This window comes from Saccopteryx leptura, chromosome 1 (genome assembly GCF_036850995.1).
Source record: "Saccopteryx leptura isolate mSacLep1 chromosome 1, mSacLep1_pri_phased_curated, whole genome shotgun sequence".
Lineage (NCBI taxonomy): Eukaryota > Metazoa > Chordata > Mammalia > Chiroptera > Emballonuridae > Saccopteryx > Saccopteryx leptura.
In genome coordinates, this window is record NC_089503.1 from 176,505,065 (window position 1) to 176,525,646 (window position 20,582).

Sequence of the window (20,582 nt, forward strand, 5' to 3'; positions counted from 1 at the left end):
ATAGTAGTCACTCTATTGACTTTACTGAGAGAAATAGGTCCCTGCTCTCTAAAACTTTATAATCCAGGAGGGGATGTGGATATATAAGCCTAACTTTACTACCCATGAGGATAAAACAGAACACTTAAACGAGGCCCAAAGGACAGATGCAAGAGGGAGTGGAAGCTTCAGGGAGCCCCCATTTCATCTCCTTCCTCTCAGCTGGAGGTGTCTTGAGCACCACTGGGTGCCTCCTGAAAGGCTAAATCACACGTTGGCTAAATGGGACCACATTTTTGACCCTGTGCGCCTAAGGAATCCTTATTCCTAGGTCCACACAGAAGTTCCGGGCGGGCGAAAGGGTCACTCATCCCCCTTCCCCAGGGTGAGTTTATTACCTCTCTTTGAGATCCCTTTATCTGCATCCCCTCCTTCTGATTCAGGATGTGTTAGGGAGGCTTGCGGAGGTCAGGGGCTGGGCTGTTTGACCAACCTGGTACAGGGTCTAGCACATAGCCGGGTGGGGGGGGGGGGAGGAGGTAAATAAATACCTTTGATGATGACAGGCAGAACAGCGGGCAAGGCTCACCGACAAGCGACAAGGGGAACAAGAGATACGCCGACCCAAGGCCAGCCAGTGAATGGGTGACCTGACCCCTGGGGATGGGGGACGTTCTTCTGCCCACACTGGCCAAAGCAGTTGGGCCCCACTGTCAGCCCCTCCCAGAGCAAACCTTCCCTGGGGATGTTGATTGCAGTGGAGGGGCTGGCGGGGTGGATGAACGTGGGAGAATCCAGGAGGGGCTCCCAGGCCCAAGTTCACGCCTCCCTCCTGCATCCCACAGTCAGCGGAAGTGATTATTCCCCATCGGTGTCTGGCGGGCCGGGGGCGGGCTCACACCCCGGAGAGCCACGGGCCTCCCAGCGTCCACCCCTTTGATCGCCCGCCACCCTGAGCTCCCTCCCTTGGCCCTGGGACCCGTATAACTGTAGTCCGTGCCCCACCCGGTGGCACTCTGGGGTTGGGCAGTGATGGCCACAGCAGGGTCCCACCAGTTCCAGTTCGGGGACAGCCCCGCGTTTCCCGCGTACGGGCCCACGCACGCTGGTGGGACCCTTCTGCGGCCTCCGAGCCCCGCCACCGCCCTGCTCCCCGCGAACCCCTCAGGCCTCGGCCCGGATCGCGGTGCCCCGGCCGCCTTCGCCGGCTTCCTGGGAAGGGATCCTGGACCCACGAAGCTGACCCCCGCCGGCGTGGGCCCACCTGCTCTCCCTAAAGGCGCGGCCGCCCCGTCGGCGTCACAGCGCCGCAAGCGCACCTCGTTCAGCCCGGAGCAGCTGCAGCTGCTGGAGCTGGTCTTCCGCCGGACCATGTACCCCGACATCCACCTGCGCGAGCGCCTGGCCGCGCTCACCCTGCTCCCCGAGTCCAGGATTCAGGTGAGGGCGCGATTGCCTGCGCGCCTTGGGTGGAGGACCCGGGGTTGTTAGCTGCCAGGATTCCCAGGGCAGCACCCCGGTGCCCACTTACCTGATTTATCGGAAAGTGACTTCCCTTGAGCCTCAGTGTCCTACTGTACGATAGGGACAATATCAGTACCTACTGCACAGGGATTTTGTGAGACTTAAATGAAATAACTTGGGCGTGCACTCAATGACCTCTCTATTAAGTATAATGAGGGCCCTCCGAGGAGGCTGGCTGGTCCATTGAAATGTTCAGAAAGTAAATCCTCAGCTGGAAGGTGAAAGGGTATTTTCACACTTTTTTTCCCCCTGGAAAAAGAGACAGATGAGGCACAGCTGGGTTCTCCCTCTGGTAGGAGAATGGTAGCTGAGAGAGAGGGCAGGGCTGACTCACCAAGTTACCTCTGGGCCCAGAGGCCACTTTCTTGGCATATACTGAGTCTGCAAAGTATGTAGCATCTTGGGGTAAAGCTGAAAGCAAATGAGCTTGTCACAATTGGAAAAATCTAGGGTATGGTGCATTTACTGCTTGAGATCAGAATCCAAGGAGTCTGTAGTACCTTGGTGTGAGTCCAAGTGCAGTTTTAAGCAGGAGTGCTTTTTTTTTTTTGTATTTTTCTGAAGCTGGAAACGGGAGAGACAGTCAGACAGACTCCTGCATGCGCTCCACCGGGATCCACCCGGCACGCCCACCAGGGGGCGACGCTCTGCCCACCAGGGGGCGTTGCTCTGCCCCTCCAGGGCGTCCCTCTGTTGCGACCAGAGCCACTCTAGCGCCTGGGGCAGAGGCCAAGGAGCCATCCCCAGCGCCCGGGCCATCTTTGCTCCAATGGAGCCTCGGCTGCGGGAGGGGAAGACAGAGACAGAGAGGAAGGAGAGGGGGAGGGGTGGAGAAGCAGATGGGCGCTTCTCCTGTGTGCCCTGGCCGGGAATCGAACCCGGGACTTCTGCACGCCAGGCCGATGCTCCACCACTGAGCCAACCGGCCAGGGCCAGCAGGAGTGCATATTTTAACGCTAGGAGAGAGTGGACTTGTTCTTCTGCATCCCTGGGGAATACATCTGTCAGTTTCAACAGTTGGTACAAAGATTTTCTAAGCCAGACACCTTCAGTATTTGTTGGGAAATAGCAGAAAAGTGAAGTCCACTGAGCAATATACCTCCTTGGTTAATTTGACAAGGGAGTATATGTTCCTATTAAAAATGATTTTCTAAATTTTAACATCATCTTTAAACATAGTAGCATTTCCTCCCTCACATTCTAAGTGCTTGTATTTCTGGACCCCATCGTGGAGCAGGGAGCTGGTCATATTAAATCTGGAACTTCTTATAAACTGTAAAGGTAATAGTTGCATAAATACTCCAACCAAAAGCAGTTCTTCTGTCCCCTCTTCCAGGTGTGGTTCCAGAACAGGCGTGCCAAGTCCCGGCGTCAGAGTGGGAAGTCCTTTCAACCTTCAGCCAGGCCAGAGCTCTTCCTGCACCACCCTGCTCAAGGAACTGAAGTGAAATGTTTGAAGCCCCAGCTGCCCCTTGAGGTAGATGTGAACTACCTGCCTGATCCCAGCAGTCTTGGAGGGGGCAGCTCTGACCCTAGCTCCCAAGGTCAGAATTGTGAAACCTATTCTCCCTCTGAAGACATTGGTTCAAAACAGGACTCATGGGAGGAACACATGTTTTCTGCCTTTGGTAACTCCTGAGGAGTTACCATAATTCAGGATAAGCTCAGAGAAGCAGTGACTGACAGCCAGTGAGACACATCGGAATACTGTCCTTTCAGGCTTCCATGTTAAGGACACATCCATGTTCATTCTGATGATGGTTTTGACAGTCATCTGTCACCCATGGAGGTTCCTCCCCTTTGCCCAGGCCCATTTTTTTTTTTTTTCTCTGTAGCACACTCCCCCCCAAGGACTTCTGGCTTCATTTTCACTGATGTATCTCCAAATCTGCACATTCAATTCAGTCTCCATCTCAGCATCTTCTTGCCAGTCCTGTTCTTTTTTGGGGGGGACTGGTTTTTCAGAGCTCATTATCTTCTTCATAAGAATGTCTCAGCTTGACTTAGTTTCCTCTTATGCTTGACAGCTACTGTCTTCTCATGCTCCCTCCAAGATTTATAACTTTAAACTCTAATCTATCTCCTTCAGTCATCATCCTAGCACCGAGATTCACTACCTTTTTATTTGGTCTATCATCTTTACACTCAGTGTGGCTCCAACAATTCTGGGTCCAGATTACTTCAAGAGCTCTGTGCTTCTAGATTCTCAACTTAAAAAAATTTTTTTACTCTTTAGATCAGATGGGTAAATTGCAAAAGAGGAGTAATATTTGGACTACTGAATTAAAAATACAGTTTTTGCATGTGGTTCTTTAACTTTAAAACAAGAAGTGTCAAATACTTTCGAATTTAACAAATGGATCACTGGTTTTATAAACTCGATGAATAGTTTTTTAAAAAGCTAAAAGTTGGTTAGAAAAAAGCAAATTAATGCAAAAGGAATAATAAAGATTCAAACATTCTCAGGACCAAATCAAAATAACTGTTAAAAAATAAAAAGTTCCTTGACTTCTTTAAGTCACATACTCAAAAGATAAAACTACACATGTAAAAGTAAAAAAAAAAAAAAAGTACTCTCTTTAGAAATCTGTAGTAGTCTCCAATTGCTACCAAATTATAAAAACCTTCAGTGACCCTCCCATGTAACTGATATCTTCACCCACAGAGCAGTTATTCAATTCTTAAGGTCACCCATCCACAAATTATGACTGTCTCAAAGTCACTCCATTCAGCTTTTGCAACCAAACAAATACTTCTTTCAAAACACTGGAGACCCCCTTCTTTCAGAAGCCTGAAACTTTCTCTAATCCCAATTTTGTATCTATTACCTCAATCACTCTAACATTACCCTTTACACTTGTCACTACTTCTGTGCAACTTTAGTGGATTATTAAATGCTTCCCACAAATGTTTCATCGTAATTCTATTTAAATAAATCCTGTCCTTTAGACAGTATTTTGCTCTACAGTTGTTCAGTATACATTATGTGGCCATGAGAAACATTTCTAAAAGAAAAATGTCTCTGCAAATGTAGTTTATAGCCAGTTTATATCAGCAGGCCACTGTGCTGAGAAACTCACTTTGGTTAAAAGCCTGTCTTTGGCTTGTTCAGAGTTTAGTCACATCAGTCTTTTGGTTTCAGGAGATTACTCTTTCCCAATTTATGCATTAATAAGGTATACAAAATTACTGTTTCTAAGTTAGCCTGAGATAAATTATTGTTTTGATACTTTGAGGGTTTTCAAACCCCTGAGAGCCAAAGGAAATTGTATATGAAGTAACCAGAGGTGAGGTTTCTTTGTAAACTTAGCTTTGGAGAAACCTAAAAAGAAGCCATAGCTAGGTCAAATGGCTTGCACTTTCCAGAGTAGAAAATCCACTATTAAAATCAACAAGGAAAAATTTGAAAAGGCAACAAGGACACAGTTCAGGCTTTAGTAGCTGACTTGACTTCTGAACCCTGAAAACTATCTGAAACCACAACGAGATGATAAATATTTTAACTGTTGGCTATGTGCCAAACATTGTGCTCAGGGCCAGTTGTGAGGAGTAGTAGCCAGGTCTCACAGAGAGCTTCTTTTGCATTTAGACTTGTGACATGGCCAAATGAAATACACTCTCACATAATACTTTAAACTTACAGTCCACTAAGGATCACATTTAAAAGTAAATCTTGTAATTAGCTTATTAATGGTGTTATTGCATTTATATTATGTTACTTTCCCTAGGGAACACTTTAAAATTTTTTGTTATATTTTTAAAAATTGTGGGATCTTCTAATAACAGTAGTCTGCATGTCTTTCAAACACTTAAGACATTAAAACTGCTAAATGTGTCACTGGCAATATATGTTTAGCCCACACAATTGCCAAATAGGTTAGGGACTATTATATTAAGTAGTGGTTCACAACCGCACAGTTAATGAATGACAGCCATGACTCAAACCTATAGACTAACTCAGCCCTGTTTATGCACCACCAAATAATGCCTCCTATACTGGCCTGGCCTTTTCAGTCCTAACGATAATATCATAGGTTTGAAGGCAGCCCCCAATCAACTGACTACTGTCTCATCTTTCAAAGCAATCATCATGAGAGACCATACTTTTATTCCAGTGGCACTAATGCTGCTTAGAACTTGTTTTAAACTCTTATTTGTTCATTCCACAAATATTTGGTGCCTATGAACAGATGCTTTACCCGGGTCTAAAAATAAAATGAGAAAACCAGAAACAGTCCTCCCCTTCACTAAGCAAAGAAGGCAGTACAGACACAAAAGAAATATAAAGTTGCAAATGGGACATGTGCTGGAAGGAAAGGTACATGAGGACCCGGAGATGATGTGTTGTAGTCAAGAGAAGTTTCCAAGAAAGTGATGCTGATGGTAAGATCTGTTGGATGGTGATGAGGTACCAAGGTGAAGAAGAGAGGTCATGCAGGGGACACTGCCTGTGCAAAGGCCCTGTGGAGTAAAGAGCAGGAGGGAGAAATTGGTAGGGAAGGGGAGGCCAGGCCATGCATGGCTTTGTAGGTCTTATACGGGTTCTGAATTTGTCCTGAGAGCCCTGAGACTTTAGATGGGAATAACATGAGCAGTTCTGCATTGCAAAAACATCACTTACTGATGGCTGCATTTGAGGAGAGCTGAGTGAATACTGGGAGATGACAAATTAGGAGACGGCCTCAGTGTACCAGTCTAGTGATGATGGCAGCAGGGCTTAGTGTTGTAGTGGTACTGAGGGTGGAGAACGTGCTTGAATTAAAGGGAAAGTCTGTAAGAGGCAAATCTTTAGGTAGATTCTCAATGGTAGCAAGTGAATCTGATTTTTGAACTGAAAGTAATCTAGAACCAAATCTACCTAACACGTGATGTGCTTGCTTGTTTGCTCAGTCTGGCTCTGATTGCTTTCTTTAGAGCTGCAAAAAGGTGCTAAGTCAGGCATGGCCAACATCCGGCCCGCATAATGCGTTTATGCAGCCTGCGATTAAATTTTTAATATTCTCTGCTACTTTAAAATCTCAGCTACTCAGAAGCAGAAGCGTCTTTGATTATTGGAAATCGAGATATTTAAAAAGATAGTGATACACGGAAAAGAATTCCGCATGTGACTAATCTAGGGTTAACTTCCAATAATTGGTCAAATGGATTCGCGATACTTCATTTTTTTAAAAATTCCATTATAAAGATTTACAACTTTTGTACTCGTCTCTACTCGATATGAACTGTTTGACATTTATCAATGATGTGAAACCCACATTCTTTTAGGCAGAGTTTGCCAGTGCGAACCCAAGGTCAAACAATTCGTTATTTTTGTGGTCAAGTGTGCTGAATCAAGTGGCATTGTAGCATAGACAATAGCTGCAGCTGATAACTGAAAATGTATCCAGGCTGTTTGTAAAATGAAATAATTGTTTTATTTGCGATATAACCCCTTCAAGCTCATTCTACTAATTAAATATTGTTTCGATTGATTGCAATAGTTTGGATATTTATACGGTATGTAATTATATTTTTATTAAAATATATTTTTATGCCTGACCAGGCGGTGGTGCAGTGGATAGAGCATCAGACTGGGATGTGGAGGACCCAGGTTCAAGACCCCAAGGTCGCCAGTTTGAGCACGGGCTCATCTGGTTTGAGCAAGGCTCACCATCTTGGACTCAAGGTCGCTGGCTTGAGCAAGGGGTTACTCAGTCTGCTGAAGGCCCATGGTCAAGGCATGTATGAGAGAGCAATCAATGAACAACTAAGGTGTCACAATGAAAAACTAATGATTGATGCTTCTCATCTCTTCCTTTCCTGTCTGTCCCTATCTATCCCTCTCTCTGACTCTCAATCTGTCTCTGTAAAAAATAAAATAAAAATATTTTTTTAAATTAAAAAAATATTGTATATTAAAATTTCTTTCACTCACATTTATTGATAAACAAATTACATAATAAAATTTTACTTAAACAAATCGTTTTTGTATTTAACATTTTTTAATTTTAATATTTCGTCCGGCCTGTGAAAAAAGTTTTCTTTCTAATCTGGCCCAGGGGCAAAAACTGTTGGCCACGCCTGTGCTAAGTGGTAGCAGCATCATTTAAATTAATGTACAGCGCCATTAACTTGGATTATATTGAATCCAAAGTAATCAATGTAATACTTTGGATTACACTGAATCCAAAGTAATCATTATAATATTTTGGATTACATTGATTTCTTCTTCCCTAAACAGAAACAAAATTAAAATATATTCATAGGCACAGTTCCTGCGATCAACACATGTCAGCACTGAAGGACATCGACAGTACTTAAATATGTGCAAAATGAGGTATAATTTAAGTGTGACAATCTTTTTTTTTTTTTTTTTTTTTACAGAGACACAGAGAGAGAGAGAGAGAGAGAGGGATAGATAGGGACAGACAGGAGAGGAGAGAGATGAGAAGCATCAATCATCAGTTTTTTGTTGCAACACCTTAGTTGTTCATTGATTGCTTTCTCATATGTGCCTTGACCGTGGGCCTTCAGCAGACCGAGTAACCCCTTGCTCAAACCAGTGACCTTGGGTCCAAGCTGGTGAGCTTTGCTCAAACCAGATGAGCCTGCGCTCAAGCTGGAGACCTCAGGGTCTCGAACCTGAGTTCTCCGCATCCCAGTCCAACGCTCTATCCACTGTGCCACTGTCTGGTCAGGTGTGACAAGTAGATCTTAAAAAATGTAAAAAATACTTCCCTAATGCTAGGTAGAATATATTAAAGTTGACCTTTCACTAGGTCACAGTAGCCAAGTAACTTATTTGCTTGTTTTTCCACAGTGATTTACTCAAGGATGGAAAAAACTCCTCCTTAAAATAATATTAGATGGGCCTGACCTGTGGTGGCGCAGTGGATAAAGCGTCGACCTGGAATGCTGAGGTCGCCGGTTCAAAACCCTGGGCTTGCCTAGTCAAGGCACATATGGGAGTTGATGCTTCCTGCTCCTCCCCCGGTTCTATCTCTCCCTCTCTCTCTCTCTCTCCCCCTCTCTCTAATAAAAATGAATAAATAAAATCTAAAAAGTAAATAAATAAAAAATTAAAAAATAATAATATTGGATGGTATTGTAATTCAGAATGAGTTGGTAATTAATCTGTACTGTTTCCCCTACAAATAAAATTTAGTATAAATTAAAATTCTTTAAAATTTTTTAAATAGAAGGAATACTTATCAACTTACAGTAAATGGAAATGTAGACAGTGTTAATTTTCATAGATCAATTTATTTAGAATTACAAATATTAAGAATAAAAGATTTATGCTTAATTAACATAACCGTTGAGCTAAATATAAACTCTGCACTAAAGTTCTGCAGTGGCACAGAATCTGGAAGCATTTTTAAACTATACAAAAATTTCAAATGGAAAATAATCTTGTCTCAGTTTTATTATACATTAACATACAAAAAGTCTCATTTTATGAGACATCTAAAAGAATTAGAGCCACTTCTACAGCTATATCTTAAACTCCAAATCTGAAAAAAATTTATATTTTGACTTTATAATATTCTATATTAAAACAAAGAGAATTCCAAATACACACTTTGTACAAGATTAACATTTTAGGCAGGATTTTCCTTAAAGGAAAACACAAACAAAAAGGAACAAAACTAAAACCACAACCAAATACAACCTTTTTTCTGTTTTTCACAGCATTGGTTATTACATGTTTTCCTTATAAAATCTTTTTACTTTACAAATGGTATATACTGTTGGATTTTAACCAGTAATCTGGTTCAAAAGTTGTGCAAATAAACAAAAAATATGAAAATAGTGTGTTATCAGTCTTTTCTTTTTCAATAAATCTCATAACAATAGCACTTTTTGCCCTGAATTGATGGGGAAAGACATGACAAACCCACTTGCTGAAATTTAGCATTTTACAACTGTGTTTTTCCTGCTACTTCATTTTCTTTCAACAGACTAACAACAAAGGTTTCTTTTATAAGTTATGATAAATTAAAATATTTATTATTATAAGATGATCTACGGAACCATGTCACATTGCAAGTATATATTATATATACTTGTACAGTCCATACTTCTCACTGATATTCCAGTGCTTTCCTTCACACTAGGACTTTCCACAGCTCATGACATTCTTTTGAGGACGGAGATGGTGATCAACTAAATGAACCAGATTTGTAATTTTCTAGATAGGATTTCCACATTGCCACGCACGTGCACAAAAAGACTGTGCTTCTTCCAACTTCTCCACTGCAGTTGTCTGAGTGTGCAGGATTGCCTTTATGCGCATAAAAATATGGTCAATGTATTCCTTCACGAAATTATGTTCAGACACTTTCAGTTTAAAAACTACTTCTAATAAACATATGTAACACAAGCGATGCTACTGTAGCTGAATAATACAAGAAAAATAAATATAACAATGTCAACGATGCTGGTTTAAGATGCAGTACAGTATATTAAAATGCCTTATTTGGAGATTTACATTTCCGTTGTTTTCCAGCAGTTAGGTTATTTGGTGTTGGAAGCCTATATAAAGGAAAAGAACTTCTCAAAAACAATGTCCTATGCAGCTGGAATAACTAAATCTTCTAATCAGTCTCTGTTGGTGTTATTTGCTGCAAAGGCATGTAAGTTTCCCATCTGGCTCAGGCCACTCTGAATATGTGCAACATGGATTTCTACATTATTCTGAAAGCAACTAAAGAAAAAAGAAACATGGTTAACTGCTTTATTTCACAAAATTAAAAACACTTTTTTAAAAAAGGAAGAGCTGAATGTTAGGAAATAGGTAAGATAAGGACCCCAGGGAATAAATAAATCTCCCTTTCATATTAGCCCTAATTCTCCATCAGAAGTAATCTAAGAGTATGCTTAAAGAAGCAAGGAATGCTGGAAAGAGGATGAGCCTATTGGACTGAGGAATTTCACTTCTAAGCTGAACCTCCACACCAAACCAAAACCTAAATGTTCTATGTCTTCTGAGTCCTTTATATAAGAACTCCATGTGAAGCTCCTATTCTATTGTATCAATACATTGGATATAACCAATAAGCTCTTTTACAATTTATTTAAAGAATATAAATTATAAATACTTCACAAATATGCATAATTAAGGCTTGGATTGGAAATCATTATGAATTTAATATACTCGATTAGGTTACATCTAAAGAATTACCTGATATTAGAAGCATCTATTGTACTCTTTATATCATTCAATGAATCTGTAAGTGATTTGAATTCAAAGGAATTCAGGTCTCCTCCTTCCGCTAGACACTAAAGAAAAATATTTTCAAAATTTAAGTGAATTATAGTTCAAATATTGACAAGAAAATATCTGATGAAATCTATACGTTATACTTTTTAGCAACATATTAGCATAGTCCGTTTAGGTGTCAAAATTTAGAAAAGATTTTCTCTGAAATTTACCTTAATTTGTAATAAAATAGCTGTTAGCCTGGAGATCAAGTCTGTCAGATTTTTATTTTCCACACAGGGCTGTCCTGTTGAGGAGTTTGCATGCCGAACGATTTCCTGGGCTTCTTCTTCACACCTTCGTCTCATATCTGTCGGCTGGTCTGCAGGCTGGAGCCCCTGGTCTGGAGCAAGCTGAGCATGACAGTTGAAGCATAAGAGTATTTATGTCTTCTTTTCATATTTGGATTTGTGCAAAACCAGTATTTATAACAGAAATGATGTGCATTCTTACCTTAGAAGTTTTTTTTTTCTCCTATAACAGTATTTTAAAGAAGGTAGAACAAAAAGTCAAGACTTTTTACCCAGATTCACTAACTGTTTATGGCTTACTCCATCTGACTTAACATTTGCTCTGTTTGTGTATATAGACTTTTCTCTTATACTTTATTTTTGCTCTCTAGTGCCCACTGCCAGACGATGGTGGTAGGGCCCTCATATACTTTATCCCTGAACACTTGTTTGTATTGCCTAAGGACAAGGATATTCTCTTACATAAGAATAGTGAAATTATCACACTCAGGAAATTAACACTGTTATAATACCACTTTCTAACAATTTATATTCAAATTTCCTTAGCGGACTCAATGATGTCCTACACGTAGTTCTTTTTCCTTCTGAATATATTTGGTTGTCACGTCTCTTTAGACTCCTTTACTCTGGAACAGTTCTGTAATCTTTCACGACCTTGATATTTTTGAAGAGTAGCAGCCAATTATTTTGTATAATATCCCTCAGTGCAGGCTTGTCTGTTTCCTCATGATTCGACAGGTTACGTAGTTTGGGCAGGAATACCACAACAGGGATGCTGAACTCGCCTCAGTGCACCACAATCAGGAGCACCTGATGTTGCTTTGTCCCATTACTGTGATGTTGTCTTTGATCACTTGATTGAGGTACTTAAATGTCTGCCAGATTCCCCACAGTAAATGTCTCCCCCCCTTAGTAATTCATAAGTATTTGTGAAGAGGCATTTTGAGGCTATGTAAAGATTCTGCTCCTCATCAAACTTTTACCCACTAGTTTTTGCATCTATTAGTGATTTTTGCCTTTCCCAGTTATTTCTGTGAAGTTTGACAAATGGTGCTTTTCTTATTCTTTCTATTATAAGAACTTTTCCTTAAAAGTTAGTTAATTAATTATATTAGTGGACTCATGGATCTTATTTTATTCAATGCATTATAATCTCTTACTATTGATATAATTATTTATGGTGATGCTCAAATTGTCCCAGATTTGACCATGGGGGCCTTGTCAAGCTGGTTCTTTTGGCTATGTCCCCATAATTTTGGGGCACAATAAGATGGTCAGGCTCATCTTCTACTTTCTCTGCCCTAGGTCTGGAATCGGTGTGTTTTTCAAGGAGCCCTGCTTCCTTTTATTGGAGAACAGTGTTTAGAAACTGAGACTTGGGTACTAGATGTGTTCAGTGTTATCAGGATGACATATGCTCAATCCTAGAATCCACAGAGTTTCAGAATTGCTCATCTTTCACCACTGTGAGAAAAACCCTACTAACTAGAGTTCAATATTTGTTTAAAGTTCAATTTATCTTTACATTAGGGCTATATAGTCAAAATACTATGTTAAGGTCATTTGGATTTGTTTTAACCCCTTTCATTGTGTTTATGCTAGTCCTTTGAAACACAGTTAGGCTCATTTGTTTGTATTGCATTTTAGAGTTTACCTGTATTTGTTGGGGGAAACAAATACTTAGAGAAATGTCACTCCTCCTCAATTCCCCATCCCTACCCCATTCCCAGATTAGTTTCTGGTTTATCCTTCCTGTGTTTTTGAAAAACCAAGCAGATGCATGTGTATTTTATTTCTGCTTACCCTAAAGGTAACATTCTGTATATACTTTGATGTACTTCACTTTTTTCACTTAATATGTTGAGGAACACTCCATATCAGTAAATAGAGAGCTTCTGGTTCATTCTCATAGCAGCACAGTACTCCATTGTGTGGATGCACCACATGTTATTTAGCCATCCCATGTTTATGGGCCTTTAGATTTTATCTAGTATTTTGCAATTACTAGTAATGCTGCAATGAGTAGCTTTGTCCCTAATACTTTCTAAAAAAATTTTAATGACGTATATATCAATACATAAAAGTTCACAAATCATAAAGTGTATGGGTTAATGAATGTTCACAAATCAAACATGCCTGAGAAGTCAGCATCTAGATTAAGAAACAGAACATTACTACACCTCAGAGGCCCTCCTAATGCCACCCTCCAGGGTAATACTCTAAGGGTAACCACCATCCTGCCTGCTAGCATCACAGATTAGTGTTTCCTGGTTTCTGAGGTTTACATAAATGGAACCATGCATTAATTATATTCTGTTGTGCCTGACTTTATCTGTTCAACATTATATTTGTGAGTTCATCCATGGTGTTGGATGTAGTTCAGTTCATTTATTCTCATTGTTGAGGAATATTCCATTGTAAAGTTTTACAACACTTTATTGATCTGGCATGCCCACCAGAGGGCGATGCTCTGTCCATCCAGGGCGTTGCTCTGTTGCAACCAGGGCCATTCTAGCGCCTGAGGCAGAGGCCATGGAGCCATCCTCAGTGCTGGGGCCAACTTTGCTCCAATGGAACCTTGGCTGCGGGAGGGGAAGAGAGAGAGAGAGAGAGAGAGAGAGGAAGGAGAAGGGGAGGGGTGGAGAAGCAGATGGGCGCTTCTCCTGTGTGCCCTGGCTGGGAATCAAACCCAGGACTCCTGCATGCCAGGCTGATGCTCTACCACTGAGCCAACCGGCCAGGGCCGATGTATTCTTATTTTAAAAATCAATATTTTACCTCCACAAGAGTTTTGTGAAAATTAAATAATTTTACTTCATTAGGAAATGAGCCTATAATAAATGGTCTTGTGTACATAATAAAATTATACAAAAGGATTGATGAGCAACCCACTTCTGCATGTATCGTCAGCTCTGTCATGTGTCCTCCTGATGTGCTTGGGTTGCACCTCTCATGGGAGCTGCTAGTCCAGAGGGAGAAATCTATTTGCTAAGACAACACATATCACTATGTAGGTAAAGGATAACTACCAGGAAAATAAAAATAAATGATAATTGATGGCTAGAAGAATGACTAAAATATACTCAGAGTTCAGTTGTAGGTAACCACACTTCATTTCTTTCAGTTCAATTCTAGTGGATTGATAACATCACTTATGGCAGATATCTGGGACTTTTCTATGAGGCTAGTATCCTAAAGAGCTAACTCTTTAAGAATCCCATATCACAAATAAAGGTGGCTTATTGGAAACATAAAACCTCTAAGAATGCAAATGCAGAAGCATTCTCAACTCATCTCAACCATTTAATTCAAATTTTAGATGAAACTGTTTAGGTGTTGAATCGCCATTATGTGCATGATAATAATTCACAAATATCCCTATGATCTGTGTTTGAAGTTTAACAATCCACAGTTCTAATGTTAAATTTAAAGGAGGAAAAAAAATTTTATACACAGCATAATCATAACCTAGTGAGAAAAAGTGTAAGTGTGTGTGTGTGTGTGTGTGTGTGTGTAAAACTAAGAGGAAATAAACCAAAATATAGTCTTTGGGGTAGTAGAATTAAGAGTAATTATTTTTCTAAAATATTTTGGAGAGCTATATCAGCTGTAATTCAAACAAACAGAATCAAGAGAACTGATAGATCACTGGATATAAAGAACTCTTTGACACTGATGCTGTAAGGAATGAAAATATTTAAAATATGGCTCTGATAAAGGATTTTATGAAGATATTGGCTTAGTTTGGATTTTCTAAAATGTGAAGGTAACAGTATTAAGCTTCAAATAAAAGTGTAGAGAGCAGAGCCCTGCAAAGAAAATTCATGCAAATTACCTACCTCATAGCAGTACTGTTGAACTTTATGTAAAACTTTGTTCAGGTCCTTGTTCAGCTGTTCAAGCTCCAGAACAATTGTTGCATATCTCCGCTTAAATTCAATGCCAATGGGCATAGAATATGACTTCTGAGAAGAAAACAATCAGATTTTGATAAGGGTTTTCTTTTCTTTTTTAGACAGACAGGAACGGAGAGATGAGAAGCATCAATCATTAGTTTTTCGTTGTGTATTGCGACACCTTAGTTGTTCATTGATTGCTTTCTTTTTTTTTCTTTTGTATGTTTCTGAAGCTGGAAACGGGGAGAGACAGTCAGACAGACTCCCGCATGCGCCCGACCAGAATCCGCCCGGCATGCCCACCAGGGGGCGACGCTCTGCCCCTCCGGGCGTCACTCTGTCGCGACCAGAGCCACTCTAGCGCCTGGGGCAGAGGCCAAGGAGCCATCCCCAGCGCCCGGGCCATCTTTGCTCCAATGGAGCCTCGCTGCAGGAGGGGAAGAGAGAGACGGAAAGGAAGGAGAGAGGGAGGGGTGGAGAAGCAGATGGGCGCTTCTCCTGTGTGCCCTGGCCGGGAATCGAACCCGGGACTTCTGCACGCCAGGCTGACGCTCTACCACTGAGCCAACCGGCCAGGGCCTTGATTGCTTTCTTTTATTTTTTTAAATACTTTATTTATTGATTTTACAGAGACAGGAGAGAAAGGGGAGCATGGAATGGGAAGTATCAACTTATTAGTTAGTTGTTCATTGCTTGCTTGTTGTATGTGCCTTGACCAGGGCAGCCCAGGGTTTCGAACCAGCAACCTTGGCATTCCAGGCTGAAGGTTTATCCACTGCGCCACTACAGGCCAGGCTGATTGCTTTCTCATATGTGCCTTGACTGCGGGCCTTCAGCAGACCAAGTAACCCTTTGCTCGAGCCAGCGACCTTGGGTCCAAGCTGGTGAGTTTTTGCTCAAACCAGATGAGCCCGCGCTCAAGCTGCAACGTTGGGGTCTCGAACCTGGGTCTTCGGGATCCCAGTCCAATGCTCTATCCACTGCGCCACCGCCTGGTCAGGTGGGTTTTCTTAAGCAGTGCAATTTCAATTATCTAGTAAGAGATCTGGATCTGAATTATCCAACACAAACTAAAGGTTACTAAAATTGTCGTGTGAACAGGTGATGGTGAAGTGGGTAGAGCGTCAGCCTGGAACACAGAGGACCCAGGTTTGAAACCCTGAGGTCGCCAGCTTCAGCGCAGGTTCATCGGCTTGAGCACAAGCTCACCAGCTTAAGTGCAGGGTCGCTGGCTTGAGCATGGGGTCACTGGCTTGGCTAGAACCCCTTGTCCCCCCATCAAGACACTTATGAGAAGCAATCAATGAAAAATTAAAGTGCTGCAAATACGAGTTGATGATGCTTCTGTTCTCCCTCTTTCCAAAAAAAAAAAAAAAAGGGAGAGGGGTAAGATAGAACTCTCAGGGATAAATTTCATTTCCTAATCTTAAATTATTAATGTCCATTATGAAAAGACACATTTTCAAAGTGGAAAAGCAATTTTTTTGTTTGTTTGTTTTTTCATTTTTCTGAAGCTGGAAACAGGGAGAGACAGTCAGACAGACTCCCGCATGGGATCCACCCGGCACGCCCACCAGGGGCGACGCTCTGCCCACCAGGGGGCGATGCTCTGCCCATCCTGGGCGTCGGCATGTTGTGACCAGAGCCACTCTAGTGCCTGAGGCAGAGGCCACAGAGCCATCCCCAGCGCCCGGGCCATCTTTGCTCCAATGGAGCCTTGGCTGCGGGAGGGGAAGAGAGAGACAGAGAGGAAAGTGCAGCGGAGGGGTGGAGAAGCAAATGGGCGCTTCTCCTGTGTGCCCTGGCCGGGGAAAAGCAATTATTAAAGACTGAGACTATTAGTTCAATATCTACTTTTATATATTACTGAGGCAATTCAAATCTATTTTAATAAGCTCTACATGCACAGTTAATTTCTATGTGAATGATTTAAATGGGTATTTTTAAAATATCTGAATAATGCAAAATAGAAAAGGCATATTGAAATTAAAAATTTTGGACTTTCATTGATTTTAATATGCTACATAATTTGACCAAGAAATGGTAGCTCAAACTTTAACTCTGAATGAACTTGATAAAAAACTTCTCAAGTGGCCTGACCAGGCAGTGGTGCAGTGGATAGAGCCTTGGACTGGGACACAGAGAACCCAGGTTCGAAACCCCAAGGTTGCCACTTGAGCATGGGATCATAGAGATGACCTCATGGTTGCTGGCTTGAGCCCAAGGTTGCTGGCTTGAACAAGGGGTCACCTGTTCTTGCTGCAGCCCCCTGGTCAAGGCACATATGAGAAAGCAATCAATGAACACATGAGACTAAGGAGCCGCAACGAAGAATTGATGCTTCTCATCTCTCTCCCTTCCTGTCTGTCTATCCCTATCTGTACCTCTCTCTGTCTCTCTGCCTCTGTCACACACACAAAAAAATCTCAGGTGTATAATTGAGAAATTTTCCTTGTACCATAAAAGGGACTAAAGTATTTTTTTTTTTTTTCATTTTTTCTGAAGCTGGAAACAGGGAGAGACAGTCAGACAGACTCCCGCATGCGCCCGACCAGGATCCACCCGGCACGCCCACCAGGGGCGATGCTCTGCCCACCAGGGGGCGATGCTCTGCCCATCCTGGGCGTCGCCATGTTGCGACCAGAGCCACTCTAGCGCCTGAGGCAGAGGCCACAGAGCCATCCCCAGCGCCCGGGCCATTTTTGCTCCAATGGAGCCTCGGCTGCGGGAGGGGAAGAGAGAGACAGAGAGGAAAGCAAGCGCGGCGGAGGGGTGGAGAAGCAAATGGGCGCTTCTCCTGTGTGCCCTGGCCGGGAATTGAACCCGGGTCTTCCGCACGCTAGGCCGACGCTCTACCGCTGAGCCAACCGGCCAGGGCGGACTAAAGTATTTTAATATAATTTTCCCCTTCACTTTACAAACAGAAAGTCTGAACATCTAATTACATATTTTGACTATGTGCTTTGGCTTTAGTTTGCTTTTGCTGGATGAAATATGAGATAAACAATTAAACTTTCCAAAATTCAAGGAGACTTGACCAGACCAAAATATATTCTATTTTCTTTGTAAACGCCATATGAACCAACCTTTGACTTTATTGGTCATTTCTACCTGAGATTTGTTTTTTTATTTTATTATTTTTCTCTTGGATTAATTTGTTCTTACTCTAACTTCTTGAAATGGATGCTTAACTTACTGATTTTTCAGCCTTTTTTCAATTCAAACATGTTCTTTTATTCTAAAACAGGCATGGCTACATCCCAATTTTTTTTTTTTTTTTTTTGTATTTTTCTGAAGCTGGAAACGGGGAGAGACAGACAGACAGATTCCTGCATGCGCCCAACCGGGATCCACCTGGCACGCCCACCAGGGGGCAACGCTCTGCCCACCAGGGGGCGATGCTCTGCCCCTCCGGGGCGTCCCTCTGTTGCGACCAGAGCCACTCCAGCGCCTGGGGCAGAGGCCAAGGAGCCATCCTCAGCGCCCAGGCCATCTTTGCTCCAATGGAGCCTCGCTGCGGGAGGGGAAGAGAGAGACAGAGAGGAAGGAGAGGGGGAGGGGTGGAGAAGCAGATGGGCACTTCTCCTGTGTGCCCTGGCCGGAATCGAACCCGGGACTTCTGCACGCCAGGCCGATGCTCTACCACTGAGCCAAGCGGCCAGGGCCTACATCCCAATGTTTTGATGAATATAATTTTCAATATCATTCCATTTAAAATATTTTCTTAGTCTCACTCATAACTTATTCTTTCATTAACAGTTTATTTAGCACTGCATTTAAAAAAATTTCAAGCAAGAGGAGTTTTTTTCCTTTTTTTTTTGCGAGACAGACAGACAGGGACAGACAGCCAGGAAGGGAGAGAGATGAGAAGCATCAATTCTTCGTTATGGCACCTTAGTTGTTCATTGATTGCTTTCTCATATATGCCTTGACTAGGAAGCTCCAGCTCAAGCCAGCGACCTTGGGCTTCAAGCCAGTGACCTTTGGGCTCAAGCCAGCAACCACAGGGTTATGTCCATGATCCCATGCTCAAGCCAGCGACATAAGGGTTTTGAACCTGCATCCTCTGTGTCCCAGTCCGATGCTCTATCCACTGTGTATAAATGCCTAGTTAGGCTCTGTCTCTAAAATCAATAAATAAAATTTTTAAAAAAATCCATTATCTAGAATCTATTCATTGTCAATACTTTCTTTTGTTTTTTGTTAGGGTTACCTTGTCTCCTATTATGTCTGGGATTTAAAATTGAGTGTTAGACACTGTATATTAAATATTGTGGAAATAATTTGAGGTCTAATATGATGTTATATTGCTCTAAGAGGACTTACATTTACTTCTGGTAGGTTACTTAAAGCCCTAGAGTTTCAAAATCATCTTAATTCAATTTCAGAATTAGACAATTTGAAGCTGGGTTAGAACCTTTTGGGATTCTAACCCAGAGCATCAAAGGTTCACCAGATTCCCCAACCCTTCAATATAGTTCAAAAACTTTATTACTGAATATTTTCTACATTTTAAAAAACTTGATAATTCTCTCTTATGAATAAAATTGACTAATATTTTTGAACTCAGGACAATAAGAAAGATATAAATTCTGTAAAGATAACATGAAGATGCCAACTTAAAGACTTTTTTTTTTCTTATTTTGGTTTATTTTATTGATTTGAGACAGAGAAAGGGAGAGAGCAGGAGAGAGACAGGAACACCTGTTCCTGTATATGTTCTGATCAGGGATCAACCTCCATGTTCTGGGATGCTCTAACCAACTGAGCTATCTGGCCAGGGCGATATATTTCTTGATTTATTTATTCTGAATCACTTTTAATAACCTCTGTTAATATGACTTTCTTAGTTAGAGGCACCAACGCTAGGGATTCTATACTCACACCAACTGTCAAAGAACCTAAAATATCCATTAATCTGATTTAACTGTACAGTCAATGGCAGAATGAAGTCTGGGGTAATGAACTGTATTGCATTGCTAATTCACTAACCATGTGTTTAATGTAACAAGAGGTGGCGATAGCAGATTATTTAAAAAGAACATTTATCTCAAGGTTTTCTTCCATAAGATATTTTAAAATCCTTAGATATAAAAGTCGCCAACATTTTAAAATCAGACGAGCAAAGAAAAAGAAAAACATCCTTACCAATTTTTCTGCATCTGTGTTCATTTCCCTTAATTTCTTGATATGTTCCTTTTTAATCATGAGAATTTTTGATAATCTGGTCTATGGAGAAAGAAGAGATGTTTTGAAGTAAATAGAGGGCATTATTCTATGTCAGTTAGACATCAAATTTCCAATTTTTCACTAAGATATTTTAGCAGTAGATTTTAGTGTATAAGTGTAGAACAAGATCTTTATTTTAGAAATCAGACTGTGGGAGAGTCTGGACAAATCATCTAGTTTCTTCGAAAAATAGGTTGTATGGGGAAATAGCATCCAATATTTAAGAGACAACTGAAAAATGTAAATGCCAACTAGATACCTGATACTGTTAAGATATTTTTGTTAACTTTGTAGAAGTAACAATGGAATCAGTTATGTTTCTTAAAAAAAAAAGAGCCCGCCTTGGCTGGATAGCTCAGTTGGTTAGAGCATCATCCCAATGTGCAGAGGTTGCCAGTTTGACCCCTGGTCAGGCACTTACAGAAATAGATCAATGTTTCTGTCTCTTTTTCTCCCTTCCTT

The 20,582-nt window shown here is 41.4% G+C and overlaps 2 protein-coding genes across 5 annotated transcripts in view; one reads left to right on the top strand and one right to left on the bottom strand.

Moving 5' to 3' along the window:
- The first annotated feature begins 1,011 nt into the window (after positions 1–1,011).
- Positions 1,012–3,142, top strand: MIXL1 (Mix paired-like homeobox). Its single transcript, XM_066360144.1, has 2 exons — positions 1,012–1,419; positions 2,840–3,142. The coding sequence occupies exons 1-2, from the start codon at positions 1,012–1,014 to the stop codon at positions 3,140–3,142; spliced, it is 711 nt and encodes a 236-aa protein (XP_066216241.1).
- A 5,583-nt stretch (positions 3,143–8,725) lies between these two features.
- Positions 8,726–20,582, bottom strand: part of LIN9 (lin-9 DREAM MuvB core complex component) — a 54,637-nt gene continuing 42,780 nt past the window's right edge. For all 4 annotated transcript variants that reach the window (XM_066381509.1, XM_066381483.1, XM_066381491.1 and 1 more), the window contains 5 exons: positions 20,040–20,120; positions 14,835–14,960; positions 10,918–11,097; positions 10,667–10,764; positions 8,726–10,189 (listed from right to left, as the gene is read on the bottom strand). In XM_066381509.1, the coding sequence (XP_066237606.1) occupies positions 10,084–10,189; positions 10,667–10,764; positions 10,918–11,097; positions 14,835–14,960; positions 20,040–20,120 (591 nt within the window). In that variant the 3' untranslated portion in view covers positions 8,726–10,083. The remainder of the gene's footprint in view (positions 10,190–10,666; positions 10,765–10,917; positions 11,098–14,834; positions 14,961–20,039; positions 20,121–20,582) is intronic.